This window comes from Bombus affinis, chromosome 1, assembly GCF_024516045.1.
Source record: "Bombus affinis isolate iyBomAffi1 chromosome 1, iyBomAffi1.2, whole genome shotgun sequence".
NCBI classification, from domain to species: Eukaryota; Metazoa; Arthropoda; class Insecta; order Hymenoptera; family Apidae; genus Bombus; species Bombus affinis.
In genome coordinates, this window is record NC_066344.1 from 12,441,551 (window position 1) to 12,465,823 (window position 24,273).

Consider the following 24,273-nt stretch of genomic DNA (forward strand, 5'->3'; position numbering starts at 1 on the left):
GCTGCGGCAAACCGTTAAACAGATCGATAAGGGCTATACCTAAAATTACCAAATCCATAACGAAAACAGAGGAACCAAAGTTGCTCGATAAAGAGCATTCGTAAACTATAACAACACGCTAACAGAATCCTAGAGTCGCACATAAGTCTCCAAGTCATACAACCTCGCTAGTTTTGGAATATAGTTTAAAGCAGTAATACTCGTGAAACTAGAACCAGACCACTTTGACCTCATAAGACCTTGTACCGAGTGATCACAGAGACGTAGGAGCCTGTGTACTTCGGGTTTATGAGACCTCGTATCGAGAAACCTAAAAGTGGCGTCGGACAGAAGACACGAAACTTCGTGCTAGTATCAGTATTCCGAGGTCTCGAGACTCGAATCGGACAAGAATCACGAGGCATTGCTGAGGCTAACCACAAAGTCATGACATCTAACAAGTTAAATTATCCACAGTTCGTGGAATCTTGTGCTAGGATCCTAGCAAGTCGTGAGAATCTTATTAGATAAATTAAGAGTCGTAAAATTCCGTAACAGAATCCGGAATTTATTGAATGTAAAGTAGAATGTTTTGGAGTTAAGTCTGCCAAATTGAGTTATGAATAGAATCTTGAGTTAAGACGTCTTAAAGTCAACGAATTTTTATTCACGACAAATTGAGGTTCACGAAGATCTTTTAGACGCCACCAAGGATCTTAAGCTTCTTAGGAGACGTACATTTTTCTGTAGAGAAGCAGGTAAATTCTGCATGTTCCGTATCATTTCTTTCTTAACCACTGAATTTTGTGCGGGGTTGTTTCTCTGTGCGGCAAAGTTTGACACAATCCTAGCGTAAACGATACAACATTGCAATGTGTGACGAATAATGCTGTTCTCTACGCAAGCACATTGGAATGAAGTTTTTGATAATAAAATTATAATTTTTCTTAAAGATATGATGCACATGCTTGAACTTTAATAATTTACTTTAATAATTAATAATAAAATTGAGTGTGATATACTTTACAGCACAGTACGACACATAGATCCACGTCACAATAATTTTCACACTCATAGCGCGATAGTGTTTTTTAATTGCTCTTCGTTTTCTACTTTAAAGCAACATTTTGAGGTTGAAGATTCTGAAAAATTACAAGGATACAAATCGTCATGTTAGAAAGAGCATCTAATAATGGTATATTTATTTTAACGATAAGCAACAATTGATATCTGACACTGGCATATCAAAAACAAAGACTATATATTCTGCCTGTATATTGTTAACACTATTGTAAAGCGTTGCGAGGACAAGAAAAGTATGAAGCAAGACAAATGAAAAAGATCATTAGTTCAAACGATGAGTCAGTAGAATGAGCCACTATAGTAGCGCATCGTACCTGAGAGATCAATCCTATACAGATGTAAGTAACGTTCGTAACATCTATCTAAATTATGCTTTTCGTGGTCCGAATTATCCAATCTATCAATAAACGCTTGCTTTCAGACTCTAATAACGACGAGAACCATCTGGAATAATTAACAAGTACGTGTGTATCCAATTGATTTAGAGATCTCCCAGCAGGCACAGCGCACAAACGTATCGTCAAAGGCCGGAACACACGCACTGGTACCGCAAATAAATATTGAAACACAAACTCACGACTGCGCGTCACGCACAACTTCTCCAAAGCGCTTCGAAACGGAAAAATTGCCTCGATGGAGCAAAAATTCTATTCGCACTTCAACGATGCTATCTTTTATTCGTGTAGACGATGGGTATCTGAAATGAACTTGCGTGTTCATAAGACACCGCGAGGATTTCTAATCGTACCGAGAGTATCGGAAATAGGAAGGAAAAAAAGAATAGACCATCCGGAAAAGGTTAAAGAGGCGATCTCTTTACGTTTCATTTATAGTACGCATCGCGGCAGTCGTTGAATCTACTATCGTTTAACGGCTATCACAGATAGCAGGATGGAAAGAACGGCGAGATAATTCGAAGATATTTCACGAATTATCGGCAGTGGTTGGTTTACGATGACTTTTATTCGTGCAATTTACAACGCGGCCGCCGCGACCCCGCGATCGGGAAGCTGGCGCGTCTGAAATATGACGAAAAATATTAGGTTTTACGAGCGCCCAACCTATGGCTCGACGACAACGAGAGGAAGCCAGGAGAAATCGCGGAGAGGCAAAGTAGGAAGAGGCAAATTTATCGTTAGTATTTTTCTTGCGCGAAAGTGCCCGGAATCTTCGAGTTCCTCTCGGACGTGCCAATATTTTTCCCTTTCTCGAACCACACACCGGAAAACACGTCTTGCCATCCTCTCGCTCCTCTCTTCCGGATCACGAGATTTTCCGATGGTTCGCAACGAAAAAATAATCCGTAGGGGATTTTAATTCAAGCTGTCGCGAACGATCGCGGCCGGGACGCCGGGTTTGAGTGACAGACACAGCCAGCGGAATTCGTTTTCGACCGTGTGAAACGTTCCCGGAAACGAAATTCGTTTCGCGTTCCGGGCCCGCGCTCGGCCAAAAGTAATTAGTATGCAGATATCTGCGTTTGATGAGTCGAATCCCTCGTCGTGCACCTTTTATCCCCTAGCAGCGAACGTTTCGAGGACGCTTTAAAGTGGAATCGCGGCGACAAAGAGCGCGAATGGCTGAGCTGTCGACGCGTAGAACTGACAAAAACTGTATCAGCAACAAAGTCTATGATGGAAACAAGGTGTTCACTGAAAATTCCAGCAGAGAGATAGAGAAAGGAGAAATAGTCAGACGCAACGTTGCACCTCCCGAGGGGATCGCGCGCGCCAGAGAAACTCGGCAAACAATTATAACTTCCGGTGAGAAACACCATAATATAGTCGAGCTGCTGGCGCACGTCGTTTCGAAACGTTACATTTATGGCCCCGTTGGTATTGCCGAGCCCTGAATTTCTGGTTTCGGAATTTCGGGTTTCACTGTTGCGGTCGCACGCCGACGATCCCTTTCGTCCCTCGTTTCACCCTCATTCTCCGCGTTTTGCACGCCAAACCCCTCTCTTTATCTCTCTCCGAGTCTCTATCTTGCTAACTTCGCCTAATTTATCTTTGTCTGGTTGCAGTTACTACATCCAACTCTTCCACCCATTTATTTATTTACCCCGAGGCGCCCGCAAGCTAACGCCCGATTCTATCGTTAAACGTCGCGTCGTCCTCTCTCATGCTGACGATTAAATAACGGGTTACCGATGTTGGCGTATGATTTTCAACTAAACATTTATTACGAGAATTTGCTACAATGAACAATTCAAATTCGTGATAGTTTCTTTTAAAAGAGGTAAGATAGGATAGAGGTTGAAGATTAGATCGACTTGAAACGAATTTGTAACAGAGATGAAGCGATACTGACACAAAGATCTAACTGCACTTTGGAAGATATATATATATATATATGTTAGGGTACTTGTTAGTTTGTTCATGACCTTAGCCCTTAGTTGCTGAAGTCAATTGACTGTTCAAGGCCACTCTCTGAACTACAAACGTCGCTAACTTGCTCTCTCGGTGAAACTACCCAGATTCTGGATAGTGCTGCATACAATACGTCTTTGTTTCTTGCGTTTTCTCTAGGGCAACTGCCTAAATACGTATAACATATAGAAGATACAATACATTTATCGTTAATCATCTAATTTAGTTTACCGTGATTACTTCTTATTTTAAGACACAACGTTGAACGTCTTCCTACGAAACCATTCCAATCGTATAAGTAAACCTGATAAACAATTTCAATGCCAATGCTACGGAAATATATCTTACATAAAACGAACGATATTTACAAATACGATCACGTTCGAATTAACATTTGAATTAACATACTGACAGTATCGTTATTTTAACAATATTCTAATCTACTCTAAAGGGATTCTCTAGCGTCGATTGTTCCGTGCACATTATTGAAATTTCGATGAAAACACGAAAATGATTACACGCGATCGGGGAGTTTTTAACGGTGCTTTCTGGGTCACGATCGACGTATTCAGCGTTTCCCGTGTCGCGTCACGTTCTCGGCGATTTTTAATGATTTGCGACTTGAAAGCGACGCGCACGTCCCGGCGAGAATTTTTACCGCCTCCCTCTTTTTGGTCGCGGGGAAAAAACAGAGGGAAAGGTAGTTGAAAATATGATGCCTTCTAGTAAACGGGAGCCGCTCGTCGTGGGTTTCAAAAGATATACTCGCCGCGCGCGCTTTCGTCCCTCGTAAAAGGGAATGGCCTGAGTAGACGAATCCTTCCTCTATTAAACGCCGTTCGTGAACAGAACACCCGACCCACTGCCCGAGGACGTATTTCACGGCTTGTTTCCTCGTCGCCTGAGAAAAATTTCCCGCGAAATAGGAAAACTTTGCGGCGTAACCGGCCATCGTAACCGATGCACCGTGGCCATTATTGTTGACAGATGACCGAGCTTTTGAAAAAAGAAAGAAACTCAAAGATGATAGAGAACACGATGCACGCTTTGTAAAGCTTTAATGCGCCAATTTTTCTTCGGTTTACTTATGAGAATGATTAAATCCTTTTAGTAATAAAACGATAATATCGGAGGACCACACGTAAAAGGCATGATTTATTTTTGTTTATTTCGATGCTATTTCACAGCAAAAGTTTTTCAATGTACTTATTTGTACAGATGGAAAAAAGCTCGTTAGGTTCGATGATGCAAGTCTTTTAAAAACAGCTGATAACTCTATCAAATTTTCTAATAAATCAATGCCGGAATCTCAGAACAATAGATACTTTTGCATTGCTGTATATATTTTTACTATGTAAATCAAATAAGAAGCAAAGAATTGGAAATATAAAATTGATCGGCAGTTTACTGAACAATGAAATTGTTCGCCTGCAAAACGCGACAAACGTGACTTGTGTTTTTCTCCTATGATCTTCGTTGGAACAGTCGTCATAGGAGTAAGAACTGGAATTTGCTAATTGCATCATACATAAATATATATATCTTTTACAGAGTCCCAAATTTTCATAGTTTTTTGAATTTCCGGGTTTGGAAACTTTCCCTTGCGAGTGTACGAAAGAAAAACATAATCGAAAAGAAAATAAGAAACGAATCTGTCGCGTCGAAAAGTGATAAGAATTCACCTCCGAACAATAGACTGAACAAACGGAAACGGAAATAACGATTCCTGATCTCGTCGTGGACAACGATCCGGATCGGTAGCCCCTAGAGGACATACGACGATATCTTGGCGAAGGTCTGGGGTTATTGGACTCGTTGAGCTTGCGTCGATGGATAGAATGGCGTCGACCAGTGGTGGGAAGCAGCCGAGACGCCGCCGGTCGCCTGGCGCCCTTTCAGATCAACGCGGACCTCCGCGACGATCACTCCCTGCACAAACTCCAATTCTCGTCTCGGTCGAATCACCGGAAGCTCCGTCAGCGTTCAAATTTCAGGAAATCTGATTTATATCTCATTTTTCCTTTTTCTTTACCTTCCTCTTCTTTTGTCGATCGCAGCTATGATCGGGGGTTTTAAAATGTATCGAGACATTCTGCTGTTTCATTGAATCCAAAAATCAATGGTGGTATTGTCGAAGCGAGAGATTCATTTTGTGATTTTCTATATAGATTTCTTTGTATCTCTCTGTAGACTTTATTGCGCTCTGTTTACTATATTGTGTCTTTCTCGGGCGTGATTTTATGCGCAGATCTCTTTATATCTCTGTTTATATTTCCTGCAGAGAGAAGATATCTCTGCAATCGTGATACAACCACGAGGAGAGGATGATTCATCGTGAAAAAATAAGTTCGACTCGAATTATCATACATCTTTGTAGTGTACTATTTATTTTTAATTTATTAAACAACAAATCGGTGTGCTATTTTCATCTATGACGGGATTCCAATTAAATGCGGAATGATAGGAGCTGACGATACGATTCAACAGTAAATAAGATAATATCGATGATGGGAACCTGATCATCGCATTGCCCACATTTACAAATACCAACATGGCCTACATAATCTAAATCATATCCAATACGTATCCATCAAATCGAAACCTGCAGTTAGAACGCGCGTAACTAACAAATTTTCAAACTCGTTCTTCTAGAAAACAGTTTATCCTACATTTTCGATTTATCCTGTCATGGAAAATCACTTGCTTCCCTGTTACTCCGCAATTGGAAAAACATCGTGTATACGCTCTACGGCGAAGAAGAAAGGATAAATAACCCGAAATAGGTCAAACACAGTTTAATTCTCAATGTACCATCAAAGTTGCATTACGATCGATAAATATCCCGTTCTGCGGGACAACACACAAGCTGCGCTCCACGAGTGTCCGCAGCACTGCTTCGCGTTCCTTCGCGCGGAACTCGCGGTATTCGTTGAAAGTCTGCCAAACGTGGATAACAGAACGCTGCTTTTTTCCATTCCCTGATCCGCGTGCCGCGTCCGAGAAGTAACACTTGTTGATCGGGCCCACGGTCTATGATTTAACGAGCGAACGTGACGCGGAATTAATCACCCGGCTGAGCTAGCGCCGTGGAAAACACGAGTGCTCGTTTTCAAAGATGCGGGAGAAGCGCGCTCCGACCGTGTCACGGACAGAACGAGGACGTCGTGGTTCGATCGTTCGCTGGAGGAATAGTTACATAACGTGTGTATACCTGTATGCGGCGAAAAGTAGGCGAATTACATGTCCGATCAATGACGCTCTGCGGAATATTTACAATCGCAAAGCTGGCCAAGATTTTGACAAACTTCGTTCGTACGATTTTTGATCGCAAAAAGAATTAAATATATGGGAAATAATATTGTTTATACAGGAATTTTTCTTTACAATTGGAGAGTATGTCGCGCGTATATTTCAAGCGTGTAGTAGCTGAAAATAATTCTTCCTGTTTGAAAGGAGCATCAAAGTCGTCACATGAAAATCTCGCGTGGGAATTAACTAAATATCGGTCAAATAAATGGAATTCGTCTAAACGAAATTACGCTACCTATATAATTACGTTTGAAGTTCCAATATATCTAACTTTTGCATATATCTCAACGGCGAAATATCGAAAGAAAGATTACCGGACGATTTTATGGCATACTTACTAGAAAATAAAACATTGTTGAAACAAATATACAATTTTCTACGCAGCTTTCCACATTAGCCTTTAAATGTTGTTACATCTGAATGTAATTTACGTACAAAAATAACACATCACCAAACTTTCCAATGCAAATAATTGACGATCGGCTAAAATCGTGTGAAACGTGACGTTCCGTGGAAATCAAGCGACCGATCAATTCATTGGCTGCGGTACTTTTATCCGGTCAACATCTAATTAATCACCGTAATTAACAATTTCGTGTCGGCGGTAGCCGAACCAGCTGGGATTCAGCCCGAGGGAATGATGGAAATAATTACCGATGAAATCAGTCCAATTTCTCACGACCGTGGCCACGACCGATTGGCGGACAGAAAATCGGAAATACCCGTGGACGCGATTAATTTTCGGCTAACGGGCAACACAACCCTTTCGATATTTTACCCGAGGAGACGGGGATCGGAGATGTATCAGGCAGGAAACTGACGTCACGGACGAACGAGCGGGAATGACGTCTTGACGAATCGATCATCGAATGGCGCCGCTTATCAGCGGAAGTCGGCCGTCGCCGAGGTCTCCGCGAGCTTCAAGGTGAAAAATCGAGTCGCGATCATTCGCGTGAGATTTCGACCACGATCTCGCGATCGTGCGACATAATGTTATGCATGACACGCTCTGCAGACTAAAGAGGGAATGTGATATAGAAAAGGGGGGAACGCGATAGAAAGTGGAAAGAAACGAGGTAAGTGCGACGCGAAGATTTGCAGTAATGAGAAAAAGAACGGTCGAATATCAAGTAGAAATAAATATTTACATATATGCATCTGTATAGAAACTTGGAAAAAAGATTGCGAGTCAACGTGTAATCTTGTATTGCTTAACATGACTAATCTCATAAAGGATACTACAAGAATATATGTAACTTTTATCATTATATTCTGGTTTCAAGAGATTCAACAAACAATCGTATAAAGTAACAGAGGTATTAATTAATTTTAAACAAAGAGTTAATAAATTGGTTGGTGAAAATGCTAGAAGCACGATATTCTACTAGGACGCCATAAATCGTCAAGCAAATAATATAAATAGCACAAACTTAAGAGACGAGCATTTCTTCAACAAAAATTACAATTGCATCTGGCAGATTCCGTGGGAGTTGGAAAAGGGCCGCGTATCATCCCTGACGTTCAGACAGAATGATAAAAGCCGTAACTTTATAGCTGTTAGAGGGCGAAGGAAGAACGGTCGTAAGACACGATATCGCATCCTTTTCCTTCAAAGCGAGGTACAGCTTATTTTGCCGGCGCGGCGGATCAAACAGACGGGGAGACGATGCTCGCGGCGGATTTCATACCGCGGGAAATACCGTGGAAATTGTTCACGCAGTCGGCGAGATTTTTCAACGAAGTGATGCACGACGTGTACGCGCCGAATTCACCGTAAAATTCTCCGAAAGTTAGAGAGACGGGACTGAGCCCCATTTGAATTAGAATTGAGAAGGTTGTTTCGCGACGTCAGTTTGTCCCGAAACGCGGTTTAATTAGGATCGAATTCTCGGATGATTCTCCGCGCGGCAAAAACAGCGCTCCCTCCCTCTGTGCTTTAGGGGAGATTAATCATTGTTCTCAAACTCCTCTATGAAAATAAAGACGCGTACATTTCGTTATATGGGACGATAAATCACGTCGAAGAGAGAAACAGCGGCGTGCAAGCCAGGAAAAAAAATCATCGATCGAATTGAAAAGGTTCAAAAACAGACGGAAAGGCCGCGATAAACGATCGTCTTGGCTGACCGGTATATCGCGATTTTACACGGTGGGGAAACTTTTTTATCTTGGCAAACCTCCGTAATTAATCAACGGCTAATTAACGAGAGAAAATCCGAAGGAAAATACGAGGGAACGATATACATAGTAAACCAAACGTACACGCTCCCTTTTCCCCGTATCTAATCTGTCGTGGTTGGAACGAATGGGTGCTAATTTTGAAAAAAAAAAACCTATACCAATGGTTTCGCTGCCTTTCTCGGTCTTCTTTTAGGTTCAGTCTCACGAGTTTTTCGCATCTCATTACGGAATACAAAGCCGACTAAATACGAAGGATTTGACGATTTTGCAGCGATAAAAATAACGATCTTCATTGTGGAAAAGCGAGTTATTCGGATGCTCGTTAGTTCTCTTACTAAAGAAAATGTTTGAAAAACAGTGTTGCTTTCAAAATAGAAGGGAGTGTAATATTTTTGGAGCGGCAGATTTAAATATCCTTCGATTCTATTCGCATTAAGGAGATCGTGAACGATTCTAGACAATATGTCAATTCGATTAGTTCGGATTTCTAAATCCGACTTTATATTTAGATCCTCTCGATGATGGTTTTAATTTAACCGCTTCCACTCTTCCTCATTAAACAAAGCATCGTGACTTTTTCATTCAGCGAAGTTCACTTTATCTGCTAACATTTAAGCAATTTGTCTATGGAATGATAGCAACGTTTCATGCGAAGCAGTAATCGCTCTAAAAAAAAAAAAGAACAGCATATTGATGAAATAATCGCTGAAAATAGCACTGGTGACTGGTGGCTACGAATGTTCGGCAATGTTATCAGTCGCGCCTTATCGTTCGCGATAAGAAATTCGCCTGTGCGACACGGAGAAGGGATCGAACGGAGAAAAGAAAGAAAGGGAGAGCAGAGCGAATAAACAGCGAAGATTCGATCGATACACCGATAAGATAACGTGTCAACTACGCGAAACGAACCTTTGAATAAAACACCGATCCGTTTCCTCGCAGTTCCCATTCGCACGGGAATTCGACTATTAAACGCTTCAATTCATAAATTCGTTCGACTCGAACGGCGTGGATTTTGCAGCAAACGAATCGTATCGGTGGCAAGCTGACTCGGTTTCGCGTGTACCGTTTTCAACTACGGTCCCCTGCATTCACGCGTACCCGTAGAGGTTGTGCGCGAAACATTGTTGGTATGGTTCGATACGTGACCTACGTTTACGTGCAAATATTTCATGCAAGCACCCGGAGTAAAAGAGAGAGAGGAAAGAGAGAGAGAGAGGAAGAGAGAGAAAGAAAGTCCAACCGAACGCCGCGTGCTGTGCAATATCTTAAAGGTGCAAGGGCGAATCGATTTGGTACACGCGAAAATAGAGTCCGGCAGGGCTGGGGGCGAGAAAGAACGAAGAAATGGTACGATAACGGTGCGTCGTACAAATATAAGTTTGTTGCTGGACGAGACTTTATCCTCTCTTCTCTGCTCTTTTTCTCATTCTCCATACTCTCGAAGGACAGATACACCGAAAGGAGACGAAAACGGATAACAACGCACACCTCAAGACGGCAAAAGACCGACTGGAAAGCACGCGAGGGAGGGAAGTCCACTTGTTTCGGTGGGGGTACGGTTTTCCGTGCGGCACGAGAGCAAGTGGAGAGGAGAGTCCGTAGAGTGGGAGGTTCGAGCAAGAGGGTAGTGGGGGATCCAAGAGAAGAGGGGATACTCGTGTCGCGCGATAACCGTCGTCGAGGTGCAAACCAGCCGCGAATTCGAAAGGCGGCCAGTTGCTGTTCGCGCGTCGTCTGCGTCGCGTCGCGGGTATATCGTGTCGAGATATCGAGGTAAAGATCATCTTGTCTACGCATCACCTTTATTTTGTACTCTCGCGACGTTCAAGTCGTTCCCCACCTCTCGAACGATTCTACGCGGTTAACGTAGTTTACTACGCAACGACAGTGTGTTTCATCTTCGATCGTTTATCATACTTTAAGAATAAAGAGGAAAAAGAAAAAAAAAAGAGCACAAGTCCCTTTCGGATCCGAGAAAGTGTCTAACAACAGGAGAACCTGTGAAAAGTTCACTCGAGCGAGGATCACACGACGCAAAAGGTTACAGAGGCGTCGATCGCGCGCGTCTCTTTCTCTCTCGATCCTAGAGACGAACGCTTGACCTTCTATCGATGACAATTCGTGCGAGCCGCGGGGAACATCCTCGAAAGATCGTTGCATAATTCTGACACAGCGGCAGCATAAACGATGACGTTAGAACGAACGCGTCGCGAAATCCCGATGGATTTTTCCGCAGCTGAAGCAAACAGTGGGTGTGCCTGTCCGCCTAGAGCCACGTAGATGAGAACTCGGTCAATGAGTCGCGTTATCTCGTCCACAACCATCAACGATGTCGCGGAAATAGGGCTGACAGTCAATCTCGAGGACAAACCGAAACCTCGGATACCCGATGGATCGGTGTCTGATTATCGAATCGTTCCCGTAACGCATCGTTTCCCACGTGGCACATACGTGCGTGCGGTCGCGCGCGTGTCAGCCGTGTATCGTCTTCGATAGAGCTACGCTCCGATAGAGGAATTCAATTTAATCGTCGATCAACTCGATCGTTCGTCTCCCTCCCATCGCTGCGAAAGTTTTCTCCTCCAACTTAGTTCCACTTTTTCACATTCTTCCTAGGAATAAAATTCTCTTGTAAAACTTTTTCGACTGCTAATTCGTTGGTTTCTTCGACCAGCAACGAACAATAACTTGACACTGGCAAACCCATAAATGGAACAACGTATGGTAATTGTTCACACCAGACGCGTCGACCGGCACGCAGCTGTCGATCCACCGAGACGTTCTGCCAACATATTTTTCTTCGCAGCTGCATAGTGTACAACACTGCACGACGTATATATGTATAGGTTTCGCGTATCGAAGGGCAACTATATCGGTTTCCGATGCGATCGTTTAGTCGCAACTGCACGTTTAACGTCGTTCGAGGCTACGACATCGATGCTTCCGTGTTTACCCTATGCTTGCGCCAAATACCGAAAGAAATTTCACCGGTGCCCAACTCGGATTTCCCACGATTTTTTTTCCCAAAAACTCGACGTATGCACCGCACTCGACCTCTCGGCTGGAGCGCACTCGCGCGGTAAATTGGCTTTCCCCGATGCACGCGTTTTATCGCGCGTAACGATTTGTGTAACAGCATAATTTCTCGACAGGTTCGTTCGTGGCGGATAAAAATAACGATCGCCAGAGCTCGCTCTTCCCCGCTTCGACTCTCTCTTTCTCTCTCTCTCTCTCTCACACACACACACACACACACACACACACACACACACACACACTCTCTCTCTCTCTTTCGATTCCCCACCCTTACCTCTTTTTGTAAAATTCATGGATCTAACGGAAAATCTGTTTCCACGAGAGAAATGTCATCCAAATAATCGAAGTAAATGATTAAAATGGGTCAACGTACAAACGATAACAGTCGCGCGCTACTTATCGAGGATTAACGTATCGGATATACGGCATCGTTTCGAATCACAGATGATATTGGCTTGATACCGGGGAAACGATCGCGAATCAATCGCCACAGAATCTCTTTTCATGCCTCGTAAATCGACTTTCGTCGTCGATTCTTCTGCCGCCAGGCGAACTGTCGATAGAAACAACGGAACAACTTTGTACACATATACCTTGTCCTGATAATAACGGATCGGATCGTTGGTAAAGTTCTTCGAATAAAATAACGTCCGTGAAATTCGATTGGACTGGAAAAACGGTTCCCTTCTACGAGAGAATACCAGCAGCTATCTCTTGATCCGCACCACTTCCAAGAGGCCGATTAATCGAAACCTTTCAATATATATATCGGAACGATAGCTATAGCACGGGGGCCGTGATTGCGGGATTATCCGTTGTCTTACTCAACTAACGGGTAGACTTTGACCTTCGAAATACCCCATCTTAATCCCTTAAGGGAGGACGTAAGGAAGTCTCACCCCCCGAGCGAGTTTCGACGATCGAAAGGGTGCTCTTCCCTCTTCCTCTCGTTCCCCTCCGTTATCGGTGGTTGAGAATTGCCAGCGATTTACCGGTTCGTAGAAGTCACGGCGACGATAATCGTGAAACGGAAGATAAGAAATCGAAATAAAAAACGAAAACGATTGTAGTTGAAAGTGGTTGAAGAAAGAAAAGGGGGGTGGGAGAAACGCTGTTGAAAATCTTTCGCGTCTAGAATCTCGAATAAGATGCACCTTGCGGCACACCTCGAGCGTATTTTCCGTGCAGACTTGGCGAGCAGACGGGTAGACGGTCGCGTGGGCCGCGTGTTCCCGCGAGCGTGTAACACGAAGGAACGCGACAAACCGTTCGAGTACGGGGTCGAGCGGAGGAAGAGTCACGTAACAGGAAGCGATTTACTCGTGCGTCTCGTGGTTGTCGCGTGTCGTGGAAATCGAGTGTGAGTAGAGCAACGTTACGAAAGAGGCGAGTCCTAGGATACTACAGCACAGAATCTAAGCAAATAGCCTAGAACGGGAATATATGAATATCCATTAAGGAGAAGTAAATCAGCCGCAGCGAAATGTTTAACCAGTCGACCACAAAAATCGTTCCGTGGACGAGGTCGAATAATTTCCTCGAGAGAACATCCTTCGCTGGCAAACAAAATCCATACACATACGCGCAGCTTCTCTATCGTTCCTTCCGCGAGCTAATTTTCTATCTACGTCGGCCCGGCGTTACCACTACCATCGATTCATGCATCGACTCTCTTTCTCTCCTCTCTCTTTGCTCGTTTCGTTTCGCTCGATTCGTTTTTCTCGTTACGTATGCACGTTCGATCCTGACTAGTCTCTCTTGCTACTGCCGGTGTTTTCCAGCTGTGTCTCTCGCTGGTATACGCGTTCGTTCCTCCGAGTCTCGTCGCGGTTCGTTTGTTCGTTAGTTGTGTTGTAGCCGTGTCGCCCAGAAAGCGATGTCAGTGTGCGCCGGTGGCCAATTAATCGCTCACGCTCGATCGCACTCGCGCTCCACGTTGTGTTGATCGGTGTCGGAGAAAAATGCGAATTCCGAGCGGAAATACGATGTACAAAGAAGCGTATCGATTCGAAGGGAAAACCGGTTGGCGCGCGCGCTCGTTACCAACTTGCGGGCGGTTCGCTTCGATCGTTTCGCGATCGTTCAACATTTTTGCCGCGTGGTACCTTTAAACGAGAGAGGGAACAGCCGATCTGGTACACAAGAAGATCCAGTTGCTCGATGTTGCGACACGTCGCCTTTAATTCTTCGCCAACGACTCTTTGAATTTTCAGCTCGAGATGCGCGAGAGAGTGCAGTAATTAGAGGGGAAAGAAATGAAAGCGTTTGTTCTCTGATGGCGTGCTCAAAGGTTCGAGAAAGACTGAATCGAACAGCAGAGGGAAATTGAATGTTCGCTAAAGAATCCAGCGTCGTACTGTCGCGGCAGTCTATCTGACAACTTTCAGTCGCGCCCCCTTGACGCGTAAACATAATTACGTTTATTACCATTCGCAGTGACAGACGGGATTAACAGAGACATCGTCCGAGATGACGCGTAATGACGCGTTAAAATCTTTTAATTCGCCGAAGCGACGAACAAGAAAATCGACCCGTGTGCTCGTTAGATTAATCAACAAGTCGACTCGAGTTTTTGATATCGCCATAAAGCTCGGCCTGTAAAAAACAGACAGAGACAGAGACAGAGAGAGAGGGCTAGAAAGAACCGGAAGAAATTAAGAGCACAGCCAGTCGAGAGGAGTCAAGCTCGCGGAAAAATTCTTCTCCGACCTTTTCGAATCGGACCCGCCTTTCATTCGCGCCACCCTTTTCACGGCCATTGATGCGCTGTTTCTCTTCATCCAACCCCTCTACATCGCCTTGTATTCTCGCTCGACGAATGGAAAGTTAATTCATTAAAATCGCCTGCTACGTTTCTACAAACGAACTTTCTTTGCCGTTTTCGCGCCGAATTAGCGCAAGCTTTGCCTTTTCTCTCTGAAGAATCTTTCTGTTCGTACAACTGGCTCGGCTATACTAAGCCTGCGATCTCTCTTTCCGAGGGTAGTTTTGATTCCAAGCAGAATTACCAGACAAGTGAGTGCTGAGGAATACGAGTCGATGGTTTAACTTATTTTCGAAGAAGAAAAAAAGATTATTCTGTCAGGATTTAACGATGTTTCCGAGTAAAGAACGCTGGTTCTTCGTTCGTTAAACACTGGAATATTTAAAAGCGACCGCGTCGTCGGACACGAGACTGTGACACGTGCGTTCGCGCGACACTGACCGACCCGGTCCCGAGAATGCCGCGAAATTGCGGCTTAATGAACAGTCGTTTCACCGAAGTGCCGAAGCAAGGGAACGGTTATTCGCCGCTACCTCGATAACCCATGCATCTTTTCTTATTTCGCGCCACTCTTGAAAATACGTTCATTCACCGGAAGATCGTTCAGATACGCCTACGCTCGTATTGTTTCGATGGAATTTTTACTCGGTAGCGAAGGATCGCAGCGACTATTCGAGAAACACAAAGAACAGTGATCGTTTCTATGGAACTAGCTAAATGAAAAGGAAGTCAGACAAATATCGTTAACCTTTTCATAGTATAACATAAGAGAATTGAACAAGCTGTCAAATACAGCATTATAAATTTCACGTTTCAAGCGTTATTACACGTAAGGCGATTATTAGAATTTATTGCCCGTGATAAGTGGAATGTATTAAAATGTAATTCATTTTCTGACACAATCGTAGTGAATTTTTTGTTACTCTATTACATTGTCAAAGGATTAATTTCGTAATATCGATGATACGCTGACTAGCATATCTATAGGTAAAAAATTTTATTCCATTCACTCACCTATAACTTATTATATTCTATCAGGATATCACTGTACCGTAACCGAACAATCGTCACACGCTAATTATCAGTTCCTCGATTCCAAACTAACGTAAAAACCTATAACGAGTCGTAATCCTTTCTCTGTCACAACCAAACAGAGTTTAGCTTACAGAGAGTTGAAAAAGTTTCACCGCGATAACGAGTAGACGTATTTGAACGACCTCCTCGAAACTAGATCAAAAATTCCGCGCAATATACATACATACGTTTGTAAACAAGCTGATATTAGTAGATAAGAGACTCGGTGTCACGACAGTTTGATCCACGCAATTACGCAACGCTTGAACGATAGCAATTACAAGCAAACGTCTCGGCGCGCTTTTACACGATCCGGCAACACGTCGTTGTATACATCAGTGGAATACAGTAAAACTGTCCATTCCGCGTTATAACGACAGCGAAAATATTCGAATAAATTCTTTTCTGAAGTAACACGAGTAAAACTCTGTGTAGAAGTAATTATCACGCAATATGTAAAGTCCTCTTTATCGTGCAAAGGTTGTTACATAACTCTAATTTTCGAGTCAATTCGATATGCATATCGCGAGTTAAATTTGCAGCAAAGCACAATAATTAAACGCAGTGAATCGATTACAAATATCATCCTTGTTTAAACAAGATACTCTCCCACCTCCAAAATTTATTGTCACATACACACATATGTATACATATATGGAATCTTTTTAAGGAATTTTGCGATCGCGTTATACGAAAGCGCGCTAGCAATTTCCTGATCGCGTTATACGAGATTTTACTGTATTTGCCCTGGAATCGAAGTGGAATGGAGGGGCTGTTGTATGTCGTACTCTATGTTAGAGAACGTAGCAACGGTGAATTTAGTCTGCATCAGGCTGCACTCGAGCAATCGAGAAGTACAGCGTAACTGTGTAATCGCGTTCGCGTTCCCCGAAGGGCAAAATGTTTAACTTGGAACGGCATGTGTATCGAGCGTGTGCCAGCTCGGTACACGCGTGTCACGTGCTTTTCGAGCACCGAATCCCGTCAGGAGGGAAGTTGCGCGCCACTTGCGCGCTCCAAGCATATGTAAAAGAATAATGGCCTCGCGTATACGTTTTCAAATGTAAATCAGTTCGGCTGGACTTGCCAACAACTGTTTCGTATGGCGCAAATCTATGTTCTTGAAACGTTGCTAGATTCTCCGAAGTCTGTTCCTTCTTCCTTCTTTTCTATCTTTTTCTTCATTTGCTTTTTTTCGAGACGAAAACAGACGACGTTGAAGGAACGATCGACCAGCAACGATTGACACGAGGAAGAAGGATCTCGCGTGGGTCGAGATTCTTAGGTCGAGATTTTAAACACGACGACACGTGCAGTCAGGCGACGCGTCAAAGTCCCCGATAGCGACGGAATGTAGGGAGACGTTTATAATTAGTCATGCGAGAGTACACAGAGAGAAAGGAAAGCTAAAGAGAGATTATAGCGTAGTCGTGAGTAACGAGATCACGAGGATTTTTCATCGCGACGCACGCCTCTGTGATTCACTGCCGGAACGATAGCACGCGTTATTCTCTTTTCGTTCGGTGAATAAGAATCGGCCAGAAGGTAAACAAAATACGTAATAGAGGGAATTCTCGTTCACGTAGACGCAGTACCGAGAACGAGATAACGATCTTGTGGGTTAGAGTGGCTCGATTTATCAAATCGGATCACGTCGACGAGAAAGTAGAGAAAAATTCGTAGAATCTTCTCGAGAGAGAGCAGGCGAGGGACGTTAGAACCACCCAAAAATTTCACCATTTTTCTATCGTTCCAGCTGGAATTTCGGACAACGTCGAATGGGAGTATAAAAATCCGTGGAAACTGGTCGTAATGCTGAACGATGTTGCACAGTATCGTGGGTGTAATTGGATGTTTCCGGTCGAACGAAGGAAAATAACGACGGAGATGACGTCGTAGTCGAACTGGAACCGTCTCGCGACAGCTCGAATGACGACCTTTCGGAGTGAAGCATCTACGAAAGTTGTCCAGCTGGAGAGATTATGATCCTGACTGCAATATGACCGACAGAATTACATAGTGGCGCGTGGCGTGTCAGACCCGACACGGGACTAGTGCGTTCTCCGCCCTTTTCGCCGAGTATTTTCGTGTGATTTGTGTTTCAACGTCGACGCTACATATCGTTCAAGGGGGGGCTTTTTGGAGAGTGGTGTGATTGGATTCGTGGAAAATCCAAGACGCAAACATGTCGAGACGGCATCCAAGTCGACTCGACGTAGGATCAACTGGTTCGGACTGAGTGTAAACGCGTGAAAAAAGGAGGCTACTGGTTAAAATAAAGGGAGCAAAGACGGTATAAAAGAAGACGAGAAGAGAGGAGAAGAGAGTAAGAGAAAAAGAAGAAGAGGGTGGATCGAGAACGTGAGCCGAGGCGCAAAATGGGAGCAACGAAATTCGTGTTGGGAAGCGCTATCCTCGGACTCTTTTGGTGTTGCTTGTTCAAGGGTGCCCTAACCAATTCGATGAACAGGTGCGACTATCCTCCCTGCTTCTGCGATCCTCACGGCAGGCTGACCTGCGACTGTAAAGAGGAAGGAGAGGTATGTTCCCCGTAGACGTAGCCTAAGAAACTCTACTTATCTCTCTAACGTTACAACGCGACTCGATCTTATCGTACGAGAAATATACACCTAACACGGTCGAGATCGTGGAAGGGAATAAAAGGAGAGAGACGTCCTGGGAGAGGAATTCGTAGGGACTAGCGAAGTTTACGCGGGTCGTTCTAAATCTCGGCGAGCACCGTTCACAACCCTCCGAGAAGAAAGAAACTTCTCTCTCCCTGTTCGGTCTGGCGCGAAATAGCTCATCGCGTTTAACTTGGCCCCTTTCGTTTCGTCGATTTCATTTCGTGCCTCTGGCCCAGGAGAGCCGTCCTCTCCGGGCCAATCGTCGTCTCGAATCTTTTCTTACTGCATCCCTCCATCCTCCGTCTTAGATCTCTCTCTCTCTCTCTCTCTCTCTCTCTCTCTCTCTCTCTCTCTCTTTCTTTTGCTTCCCTATTTTACTCCCCTTCTTTCCCACGAATTCGACGATAGACCGCAGCCAGCCGTTTCTATCTCACGAAAAATCGCAGACAATGCAACGTCAGGGTCCGGCAACATCTTCTTTCTTCGCCGTGCTATATTATTCCGCGATGGCTTAAACTATCGAACGAGGGAAAGATAAAGACCTAAATCGAGTCTGCACGCAACAGAGAGTGGCTGTGTGTATAACGCTCTCGATTTTTCGAGGCACGAGACTTTTTAGCGGATAAATTACACGAACGGTCGTTATCGCGGCCGGAACCCGAGTTACGTGCGATCCGATCGTCGTTCCATCATCGCGTCGATTCCACCGCAGCCACCCCTCGACTAAAAGCGTGCCGAGCCCCAGGAAGAAATATAAAGCACGCCGCAACGAGGGGTTGTCAAAATAAAAACGGAAGACAAGGGAGAGAGGCTAATCTCAGAGGCGCGTAGGGGTTCCCGCGTAAATTGCGAGGGCGGTGCGGCCAGCTCACGCAGAGCAAAACCTCCATAAATTAAAGCGTGTTTACGCAAATCGCAGGCCAGACGTTGCTGGCAGGTAGGTAAGGTGCGCGGCCTCTTCCCACCCGTCTTCCACCCCACCCTTCATCCTCGCCCTTCTTCTCCGATATTTATTACACCGGACTGATTCAGGTAACAGCCCCCGCCTTGGGAAAAATGCTACATGCTGGGAAAAATGACAGCCGCTCTTGACGGATCGCGGTCACGTGAAGACCTTTCTCCAGGAAAACCATCACCACCCGCTTCTTCCTTTAAACCTGCTGTTCTCCTCGTTTCTTCTTCATTTCGCAGAGTATAGTAAAAATTCATTCGTGAAAAGCGTGAAATATAAAAAGTTGGTAACATTGTATCGAACACCGAAGACAAATATTTAAAAACTATTTACGTTTTAGTAATATCTTTTGCCGGATGTACATACCACCCATTTAGGATTCTACGAATCCCAAGAGAACAACATGGTTAAATCTGTCCCTGCTTTCTTTTACATTTTCCGCTTGATCATAATCAAACTTCGAATCTTCGATATCGTATTTTTGATGAAATAAATGAAAAACCACGCAGGAAAATAAAACGGTTTCGAAGAATGGAAAGAAGCTCGCAAGATTCGATATATCTGGATCGAAATAGCTTGTATGTACGTCGTATGTTATCGAGAGGAGGAGTTGTCTCAAGGTCCCGCCTCGAATCACCTATTATTACACCTACGAATTCCAGTACACAATGAAGTTTCGTTTATCGTGCGCCCTTGGAAGCATCCCGGCGTCGTTATGGGCCGAGATAAAGCGTTCTTTATCCCCGGGGATACAGGTCGGTACGTTTCCAAGCGACGCGACGGGAGAATTACGCCGCGCGCCGTGCCACAGTCCAAGGCACAATGCCGTAAACTCGATCCGTAAAGCTCTCGTCCGTGACGAAATGTCCGCGGCAAGCAAACACCGGTTACACGTCGTGAAAACCAATCGGCTCGAACGTTCCGCCATTTGTTCCACGAATGTTAAAAAGAAGTCGTGGAAGAATAAGATTTACCAGCGAAACGATAAATTTCCACGAGCTCCGAATAGCTCGGTGAATTTTAAATCCAAGTGAAATCGGCGACGATACATAAACTGGATTGGTTCGAGCGGCACGATTAAACGTTACGTAATAGATAGTTGAATCTATATGAATCCTCGATCCGCCGATATTTACCAGCAGAGTAAATTCTCGTAACTGACATCGTACGAACGTTTCGCGTAGATCGTAGTTCGCAGCGCGAAATTTTTACTTCCCGTTGATACAGCGTGAAAATGCTTGCTGCGAGAATTCGCGATATAGTCGCGATCGCGACTAGCGTAGGCGCCTCGTGTCGCGTGCGCGAATAAAGGAAGTGGTCGATCGTGGGTCGGATAAATTACGGATCGAATATCATCGGCGTCGAAGATCGCCTGGTCTGTCGTGGACAACTCCAGACGACTACTGCCGGATTCGACAAAGAACGTGGACGTTCCATGCGAACTCTACGCGAATTTCAGGCAAGAAATGGATTTAGAATTGTCGATAATCAGGGACATCGATTTACGATCGACAGAATACAGCGGTATTCGAAGATACCTTTGATAGAGACGTCGGCGTAACAGGAGACCAATTAGCAACGAGTTTCAAGAGGAGAATTCAAATCGACTCGGCCGTTGAATAAATGAGCGGAGGCAGCCGGCACCTTTTCGCGCGCTGTCTGCCAACTTGCCGGTAAAAGGGGTGAAACGTTGCTCGCAAAAGGACACAATGTATTCCGCGAAGGGAACTCGTTTCAGGAAAACCTTAGCTAACAACGAAGAAGACGAAGAAGTAAAGGAAGAAAATGGTAGTGAAAGAGGACGGAAAAAAGCAGAAAGCAAGAAAAAGAGGCGGCAACTTCTATAACGTATAGCGGGACCGCGAGTTCTCCCGTGGATTTCGCATAATACAGCCAGCATTTCACGAACACGCTCAGCCAATTTGTCGCGCCGTCAACTCGTGACTACGAATATATCGAGAGAGACTGGACGTCTCTCTTCCTCTCTCTCTCTCTTTTTCTGTCGTTCTCCCTTACCCCGTCCGAGTCCGACCTTACCGGTCTCTGTCTCGTTTTCTTGTTCCTCTTTTCCCATTTCCGCCGAGCTCATTGGAGTTTCTTATTCAGACCCATTATCTGCTTCTTGGCAGCCTTAGCAACGAGACGCTCGCCGGTACGAGTAATACGTAAAATCATTAGATTCGCGTAATACGTTCAAGCTCGTATTTACACGAGCGAACCAAGACGATACCAACGATCCGGATAAAAAAGCTTGGCCCATTGTGTCGTCGAAGAAAAGAGATTCGACGTTCCATGATCGTCAAGGAAACGATAGAAACATCTTATCTTCTCTCCTTCTTTCGCTTTTTCTTTCTACATAGGTTCGTTTTGAAACAAGCGCGACGGTATTTTACTTTCGAGAAGAGAACACTGCTCTAGCCGTGCGTTCCGATGGCAGAGAGTCAACGGGGATAAAGTTGTCAAGCCCGCCGGCGGGCATTGAATAATTGACGATACGGTAAATAATCGAAGGAACCTTTTAGCGGGTACAGTCTTAAACTCGGCCGCATTTTCCATAACGAGAGACGTCGAAATAAGGTACGAAAGGACGAAATAAAGAACGCGAGCCGCGCTCTGTGAGGCGCGTAAAAGTAATAGCCGTAAGCACTGAGCGGGTGCAGGGAAGAGAACGTAAGGGTGCCATTTACGAGAAGGCGCTCGAATATGAAAATACTTGAAAAATGGAACCTCGATAGCGGAAACTGTCTCGAGGCACCAAACCGTAGAAAAAGGAACAGCCATCTGGAACCTACCGGTGGAATTCGCCGTCGATTCGCGAAAACGATGATTACCAAGCCATTGACCTGTTATTTAATCGCCCACCACGGTTGAAAGGAAATTATTTCAACGCCAAAGCGCTTTCCCGATAGAGAAAATGCATACCACCGCGGTGGATGGTTAAAATGGGAGGTGTTCGTTATTCGACTAATAGAACATCTCGTATTTCTACCGTTTCTACGAACGTTATATTAAAAACGCGTTTCATTTACATTAAACAAAAAGAGCAACGAGTAAGAAATAAAATACAAGGGTAGAAAGTAATAACGCCCTCACAGGGGAAACTATTTCGCATAAATCCTCTACAGATTGTAAAAGGACGTCTTTGCATTCAATGGTCTCTCGCTATTTCCCCTTTTGTTTCTCCTGCTTAGCGAGGAAGCTCGATTTACGATACGACTGTTAGCGATTCCATAATCGAAAAAGCAGAACGCGTTCGAATTTAATCCTCCATGAGGCCAATTTCGTTTTCAGCCTCGTTTCATCGAATAATCTTAGTAATTGTTCCCCGATACGCGTGGCTCGTCGAAAATCGTCGAAACAGTCCCTTGCCAGGTATAATTTCATTAACGTCCCTAACGCGTCTCTAATCGATGTTCGCACTCGATGCGTTTTCTAATTAAAATTACGCTCAATGTTGTTTCATTGGATTGGTAAACACCCGGGGGACAACGCGTACCATTAAACTCGATGACCGTTTTTTCTCTAAAATCGACTCGTCGAACGTGGCAAGCGAATACGCTACGGATTAATTGGCGAAAATTTACGTTTCAACCCGTCATCAGGTATCAACGATGTAATCGAGAAACGGTCTCTCGACGCTAAGCAGTCGCGTACTTTATGTTTATTTTTGATACTCGAAAACGTCTGCAGACTATGAGAGGTTACGCTCGATAGAATTACGTGCCGCGAAAGATACGCATGGGGGTTTAAGCCGAGAGAATAAAGAGCAGACGTTAAACAGGAATACCGTGTTGTAGTTGTTTCCTCTTGATACTCCCGTTTCAACCCCATTCCACGCTATACAGTAACTTTCGTTTCTCACGGGAGAACAAGGCCGTAAGAAAACAAAATTTAAATTCTCGTGGAATCCAATGAAACGCTCGAATCGTTTCCTAATTATTAATATGCATTTAGGAAAGCGGAGAATATTCCATGTTACACGTGTCCAGAGGCTTGTGCAAGCTCGTGGTACGCCATTGTAACCACGTTTGTACGTTCAACAGCGACGAAATCGTGGAAAAAAGAGAGGTCTGTCCCTCTGTGGACTGTGATGGACGGCGAGCAAACTCCGAGAGACGGAAACGAAAACGTTGGCTGGACGAGCGTGTAATTGTTCGAACGTGAAAAACGAGCTGTAGACGCGAAGACAAGTATTTCGGCTGTGGTAATCTTTTCTATGGCCGGAGATTGTGTGTCGGGAATTGACCAAGAACAATGAGACGGGAACAAAGATCGGACAGAAGGAAAGGGACGAGAGGAGAGATTGCATCGGAGGCGAGACGGAGAAACGCGCGTGCCCGCGTTCGTACCTGAGCAAAAGGGGCACAAAGGTTTCTCTTTTATCGACGACGCACTACGTGGGTCGGGCCCTTCTTTATTTTCATCCGCTTCGCGCCCTCCTTTTTCCCCATTCACCACGCACGGCCTTCTTTCCATCCTTCATTCACCGCTTGTGTCGTGACCAACCTCGAAACTCCTTCGTTCGCCGCGAACCCGCTGAATAATGTACAGCCTTCGCTCGTCCGTGGCTTAATAACCGCCTTCAACCGTTTTTTACCAAAACACGTCGCTGTGCCGAAACTCCGGAACACTATTTTACAATCGTTTTGCATCGAACTTGTCAACTTTGTTTTCCTTCTCTTTGTTCCAAGAAATTCCAACGAATTATTCCAAGTAAAAGAAACTTGCGAGCGGTTGAATGTACCGTAGCTAAGATAATTCGTTTATCTGTGCGTAGATTTCCGTCGAATCTATGATTACGCGAAGAACAACCTCGTTGAATCATCGGGCAATCGATGGAACGAACGCGCAGCGCTTTCCACGAGCGACTCGTTATCAGGTGTTCGTTAGCGAGGA

The 24,273-nt window shown here is 44.6% G+C and overlaps 2 protein-coding genes across 11 annotated transcripts in view; one reads left to right on the forward strand and one right to left on the reverse strand.

Moving 5' to 3' along the window:
* Positions 1 to 24,273, reverse strand: part of LOC126921060 (E3 ubiquitin-protein ligase MYCBP2) — a 260,246-nt gene that overhangs the window by 220,865 nt on the left and 15,108 nt on the right. The gene's annotated exons all lie outside the window — the stretch shown is intronic.
* LOC126921354 (uncharacterized) overlaps positions 1 to 24,273 on the forward strand; it is a 116,462-nt gene that overhangs the window by 87,186 nt on the left and 5,003 nt on the right. Inside the window, exons 1-2 of one of the 3 annotated variants that reach the window (XM_050732867.1) lie at positions 10,544 to 10,697; positions 17,555 to 18,338. In XM_050732867.1, coding sequence (XP_050588824.1) covers positions 18,177 to 18,338 — 162 coding nt within the window. In that variant the 5' untranslated portion in view covers positions 10,544 to 10,697; positions 17,555 to 18,176. Of the gene's footprint in view, positions 1 to 10,543; positions 10,698 to 13,345; positions 17,344 to 17,554; positions 18,339 to 24,273 lie in introns of those variants that run through there. The other 2 variants (XM_050732877.1, XM_050732887.1) reach the window with 2 other exon arrangements.